Source organism: Leptosomus discolor, chromosome 10, assembly GCF_034619465.1.
Source record: "Leptosomus discolor isolate bLepDis1 chromosome 10, bLepDis1.hap2, whole genome shotgun sequence".
Lineage (NCBI taxonomy): Eukaryota > Metazoa > Chordata > Aves > Leptosomiformes > Leptosomidae > Leptosomus > Leptosomus discolor.
Genome location: NC_141400.1, coordinates 1541972 through 1548048, shown reverse-complemented (window position 1 = coordinate 1548048; position 6077 = coordinate 1541972). Strand labels below are relative to the sequence as shown.

At 63.3% G+C, this 6077-nt stretch overlaps 1 protein-coding gene and 1 pseudogene across 1 annotated transcript; both read right to left on the bottom strand.

Annotated features, from left to right (window-relative positions):
* Positions 1-296: 296 nt before the first annotated feature.
* On the bottom strand, positions 297-2750 carry LOC104347859 (protocadherin gamma-C5 pseudogene; annotated as a pseudogene).
* Positions 2751-3154: 404 nt separating this feature from the next.
* Positions 3155-5620, bottom strand: LOC104351742 (protocadherin gamma-C5-like). The gene has a single exon (XM_009957909.2). It carries the CDS (start codon positions 5618-5620, stop codon positions 3155-3157), a length of 2466 nt encoding a protein of 821 aa, XP_009956211.2.
* Positions 5621-6077: the final 457 nt, after the last annotated feature.

Here is a 6077-nt window from a genome sequence, read left to right as displayed (position 1 = left end):
TTTTTCTCTCCCTCCTCCTCCTCTCTCTCCTCCGCTGCCTTACCCAAAATACGCACGGCGTATCCGCCCCCCCCCCCCCCCCCCCCCGCACCCCGCCCCGCCGCCGCCGCCACTCCGCCCCCGCAGCGCCGGGAGGGCGCCGGGGACTCCCGGCAGCGGGAATCCCCGCTCCGCTCCTCCTGGCTGCTGGGACCGGGCACCGGGGAGGGGGGGGCACCCCCCTCCCCAAAGCTGGCTGGGGATGCCACATCCCGAGCCGCTCCGGTTCCGAGCCCCGGCAGACACCGGGGCTGCGGTTAGGCTAGGGGACACGCTCCCGAGCTCACCTCGCTGCACAGGGTGGGATCCGGGGGGTTGGCACCGGCGGGACCCGCGGAGGGTTTCACAAACATGAACTCGCTGATGTCCGAGACGGGCGAAAAGCAGGAGCGGTAACGCGGGGCGGGAGGTGCCGTTGCTGTCACCTGGACACCCATCACCATGTCCCCTTGCTTAGGCTCATAGTGCAAGTGCCCAAAAATGTGGCTGGGAGGGGGCTGCAGTGTGTTCACGCTCTCCACGCAGCAGCCCTGGTTGGCAGGCGCAGAGTCCCGCCGGAGGCACCGCACGCCCAGTGCTGCCAGTCCCACCAGCGAGATGGTGGAGATGAGCACTAGGGACACGATCAGATAAAGCGTAATCGTGGGTAAGCCCCCACCGTCAGTGGCCCGAGCCTCAGAGCCCTGCAAGGCCTCTGGGCCCTTCTCCTCCACCAGCACCACCAGCGTGACGGCTGTGGAGAGTGGGGGGTCCCCAGCATCCCGAACCACCACCAGCAGTTCGTGCGCAGAGGCATCCGTCTCCTGCAGGGCCCGCGTGATCCGGATCTCCCCAGAGCGCAGGGCCACGCTGAAAAGCCCTGGGTCTGTGGCTTCCACGAGGTGGTAGGAGAGCCACGCATTGCGCCCCGAGTCTGCATCTATTGCCACCACCTTGGTGATAAGAGCAGGAGGTGCAATGGAAGGGGAGATTCGGAGCTGAGTAGCAGAGTCCTCCCCGGCCCTGGGAAAATGCACCCGTGGGGCATTGTCATTCTGGTCCACTATAAAAACATGAACCAGCGTCCTGTTCCTCAGGGCCGGGGAGCCACCATCAGAGACCTCCACATGGAACTGGAGGTAGGTGGTTTGCTCATAGTCAAAGGGGAGTTTGGCAGAGACCTGTCCATTTGTGGGATGTATGGAGAGGTAGCGAGTTGGATCCAGGCCTGGATCTGTCCCACCAGCTCGCAGGATGGAGTAGGAGAGGCGGGAATTCTGCTCCGAGTCAGGGTCGGCAGCAGAGACCGTAACCAGTACGCTGCCCACTGGGTTGTTTTCTGCCACCAGCACTTCATAGGATGCTTGTTCAAACTGGGGCGCGTTGTCATTGACATCTGCCAGGACAATGGGCAAGATGGTGTGGCGGGAGAGTGGGGGACTGCCCAGGTCAGAGGCCGAGATGGTGACATTGTAGTAGGCAATATGCTCCCGGTCCAAACGGGTGCTGGTTAGCAGTGAGTACTGGTGCTCATAGTCCTTACGCAGCTGGAAGGGAAGATCTGGAGGCACATGACACTGGACCTTGCCCTGCTCACCAGAGTCCCTGTCTCTGACGTGTATCACCGCCACCACTGTGCCCGGAGGTGCATCCTCACTCAGGGAGCTGGAGAAGGAGGTAAGAATGACCTCAGGAGCATTGTCATTCACATCAGTGATTTCCACCACCACGCTGCAGTGCTCTTCCATCGTGGGCGACCCCATGTCCTTGGCCTCCACTTCGATCTCATACACTGTCGCCTCCTCGAAGTCCAGGTTGCCCTGGACGCGAATCTCGCCAGTTTGCTCATCGATAGCAAAGATCTGGCGTAAGGCAGCTGAGTTGTGGCTGCTAAGGGAATAGCGGATGTCTCCGTTGGGCCCTTCGTCCACATCAGTGGCATTTAACTTCACCACGAGGGTGCCCAGCGGTGAGTTCTCCACCAAGCGGGCTCCGTATGATGGTCTGTCAAAGACCGGGTGGTTGTCGTTGGCATCTAGGACCTGAATAGTGATGTGTGTCTTGCTGGACTGGGGAGGAGAGCCCCCATCTTCAGCAGTCAGGACCAGGTGGTGGAAAGCTCTGAGTTCCCGGTCCAGGGCCCTCTCCAGCACCAGCTCAGGGAACTTCCCACCATCTGTGCGTGCCTTCACGTTGAGGTTGAAGTTCTCATTGGCACTCAGGTGATAGGTCTGCAAGGTGTTGGTGCCCACGTCGGGGTCCTGGGCAGGCTGGATGGGGAAGCGGGCCCCCAGGGACGCCAGCTCGTAGATGCGCAAGGAAACCTCATCACTGGGGAACTCTGGGGGGTTGTCATTGATATCCAGGATCTCCACCTCAATGCGATAAAACTCCACTGGGTTCTCGATGGCAAGTTTCAGGTGGAGGAAGCAGCGGGGGTTCTGCCCGCAGAGCTGCTCCCGGTCTATCCGCTCGCTGACCATTATAACACCAGTGTTCACATTGACCGAGAAGTACTGGGAATCCGAATCGGACAGTACCTGCAGATTAGCTGCTGCCAGTTTCGCCACATCGGTGCCCAGGTCCTTCGCGATATTGCCCACGAAGGCGCCCCGGGTGAGCTCCTCCGGGATGCTGTACCGGATCTGAGCGGAGGAGCTGTGCAAGAACAAACAGAAAGAGACGACACGCGGCAGTCCCAGGGACCGGCTCGCCTTCCCTGCCCTCGGCATCCTTGCCGGGTGGGCGGCCGGGAAGCGATGCCCTCCGCGCTCCGGGGCCGCGGCTCAGCGCTCGCCGCTCCCATTCATTGTTTGGGGCGGACGCGGTTCGACAGGGGCGGGGAGCGCCGGGGCTCCGCGCAGCCACCTCGCCATTGGCTCCGAGCGCCGCGCCGCTCCTCCAATCGCCGCGCTCCTTTCCCAGGACAGCAACACCGGCGCCAATCGCAACCCGCGGGCTTGTTGCCGCGCGGCGCGAACCTGCGCGGCGGCGGCGGCGGCGGCGGCGGCTCCTCCGCGCCCCCCGCACCGCAGCGGGGGAGCAAGGGCGGCCCCCCCGGGCTGGGGCGCAGGGCGGGGGGAGCCGCGGTCCGGCCGCCCCGCCAGCCCCGCGCTGGCACCGTCTTCCCCTGCCCCTAGGCTCTCACCTGGCCGGGGTCCCGCAGCGTACCGGTAGCGGAGAGGAAAGCCCCGGGTTCCCTCGGTAGGGTCGTGGGGGGCGGACAAGGCCGCAGGAAGGTGAAGTCGCTTCGGTCGGAGCCGGGGGAGAAGCAGGTGCTGTAGCACTGGGACTGGGAGTCGGTGGGTCGCAGGGTGACCTCCATGTACTTAAGGGTGCCGTCGGAGCTGAGCTGGAGCTTGGGGCTGGAGTGCTTGAAGAAGTCCCGGGAGGGCGACGCGCTGAGCCAGCAGCAGCAGCAGGGCGAGGCGGCGGCACGGCCTCTGCGCCGGAGGCACCGGGCGGCCAGAAGGGTGACGGTGGCAAGTGCCACGGTGCTAACAGCTGCCAGCGCGATGATCAGGTAGAGGGTCAGGTCTGGCTTCTCCTTGGCACCAGCCAGGAAATCCCGAGGCTTGTAGCTCTCCTCCAGGGCGGCCTCCTCCAAGGCCACGGTGATGGTGACAGTGGTGGAGAGAGGTGGGTCGCCGTTGTCCATCACCTGGATGATGAGCTGCTGTGCTGTCACGTCGGTGTCCTGGAGGGCACGCGCTGTCCGCACCTCCCCGGTGTACAGCGACACGTGGAACAAGGAGGGGTCAGTGGACTGCGGCAGCAGTTGGTATGAGAGCCAGGCATTGTGCCCAGCATCCGCATCCACCGCTGTCACCTTGGTGACCAGGTAGCCCGGTGGGGCAGACAGTGGGACCCGCTGAGGTGCTGGGACGTCGCTGCTACTGGCAGGGTGCAGGATGGTGGGGGGGTGGTCGTTCTGGTCCAGCACAAATATGTAGACAGTAACATTGGCATGGAGCGGGGGGGACCCCGAGTCCCTCACGGCTACAGAGACCGGCAGAACCTGCAGCAGCTCAAAGTCGAAGGTGCGCTGAGCATAGAGGTTGCCATTGTCAGGGTTGATGTGGACAAAGGAAGAGGTGGGGGCACCCTGCACTTGGCCACTCTCTATGGAGTAAACAAGCCGGGAATTATCCCCGTCGTCAGGGTCTGAAGCAGAGACAGTGCACAGCAGGGAGCCAGGCGGGTTGTTCTCTGGGAGGAAGGCATCGTAGGAGGGCTGTAAGAAGCGTGGGGGGTTGTCATTCACATCAGATATGTTGAGGAGCAGCGTGAGCGTTGTGGTGAGAGCAGGAGACCCACCATCCTGGGCGATCAGCTCCACTAGGTACCATGAGGTCGACTCTCGGTCCAGGCTCTCCCGGGTGACCAGGGAGAAGTGGTTCTGAAGGGACCTGATGGCAAAAGGCACATCAGGGGAGATCTCCAAGCTCACATCCCCGTTGGCCCCTGCATCTCGGTCCCGTACATTGAAAAGCCCCACAACAGTCTCCGGTGGGGTGTCTTCTGGCACCGGGTTCAGCAGGGAGGTGAGCAGCACCTCCGGGGGGTTGTCATTGGCGTCCTCAACCTCCACCTGCAGTACACAGTGGCCCTCCATCTCCGGGACCCCTCCATCATGGGCTCGTATGTAGATCTCATAGAAAGGTGATTCCTCAAAGTCCAGGGCCCCACTCACTCGGACCTCACCGCTGCGGGTATCCAAAGTGAACAGCCTCCGGACTGTGTCAGAGGTGTGAACCCCAAAGGAATACTGCGTCTCCCCATTGGGGCCCTCATCGAGGTCAGACGCATTGAGCCGCAGAAGCAGGGCCCCCACGGGCGTGTTTTCTGGGACTTGCACCTTGTATGTGGCACGGTCAAAGGTGGGTGCATTGTCATTGACATCCAGGACCAGGACTGTTATCTGCGCCGTGCCCGAGCGGGTTGGGCTTCCCCCGTCCATGGCTGTCAGCACCAGCTGCAGTTCTGGCTGCTCTTCCCGGTCCAGGGCACGCTCCAGCACCAACTCCGGGAAGAGTTTGCCATCCTGCTGCTGCTTGACGTCCAGGGAGAAGTGGGAGTTGGGGCTTAGCCGGTAGGAGGCCACAGCATTGGTGCCCACATCAGGGTCCTGCGCGCTCTCCAGGGGGAAGCGCGCAGCCACTGTGGCAGATTCAGCGACACGCAGGGTGCGGTGAGCGGTGGGGAAGCTCGGGGAGTTATCATTCAGGTCCAGGATCTCTACTTCCAGGCGGAAGAGCTGCAGGGGGTTCTCTGTCACCACCTGCACCGACAGCACGCAGCTGGCAGCCGCTCCACACAGACGCTCCCGGTCCAGCTGCTGGCTCACCACCAGCACGCCGCTGTCCAGGTGCACAGCGAAGTGGCGCAGGCTCTCCTCTGAGCCCAGGCGCAGCCTGCGACCCGGCAGCTCCTCCACTTTCAAGCCCAGGTCCTGGGCCACGTTCCCCACCACAGTTCCCACCTCCGACTCCTCAACCACTGAGTAGCGGATCTGCCCAGAGACCCAGCCCCAGCTGCAGAGCAAAAACAAACTCAGTACTTGCCATTTCCAAGCGGGTCGCTGGAGGCTGACACTCTCCATGTCTGTGCGCGTCTGGCCCGGGACGCAGCAGGCACAGGGGAGCTGCAAAAAAATCCCTGGATCTCTCTTCCACGGCTTGGAAAACAGCTCCGGGGCTCCGGCAGGCTGCAGCTCTGGCTGTCAGCCTCCGAGCAGAGGGGGTGGACTGGGGGAGGGGAACTGAATCACAGCCCCAGCGCGGAGGTGGAAGGGGGGGGGGGGGGGGGAGAAGCAGATTTTCCCCCCTGCTTCAGATCAGCGCCCAATTGGCCGAGAGCTCTGTCCCCTCTCGGCCAGCAGTGGCTCCCCGGAGGTACGGGAAGCAGGGGCCCGAGCCGGCATCAGCAGGGCTGCCACCCCCGGCGTCCCCTCCACCAGCCTGAGTCACTTGCTCTGACAGCTCGCTTCCCGTTCGCAGGGAAACTGCACGTCCTGGCAGCCTGGAAGCTAGGTACAAGCCCTCCCTGTGAGCTCCCCC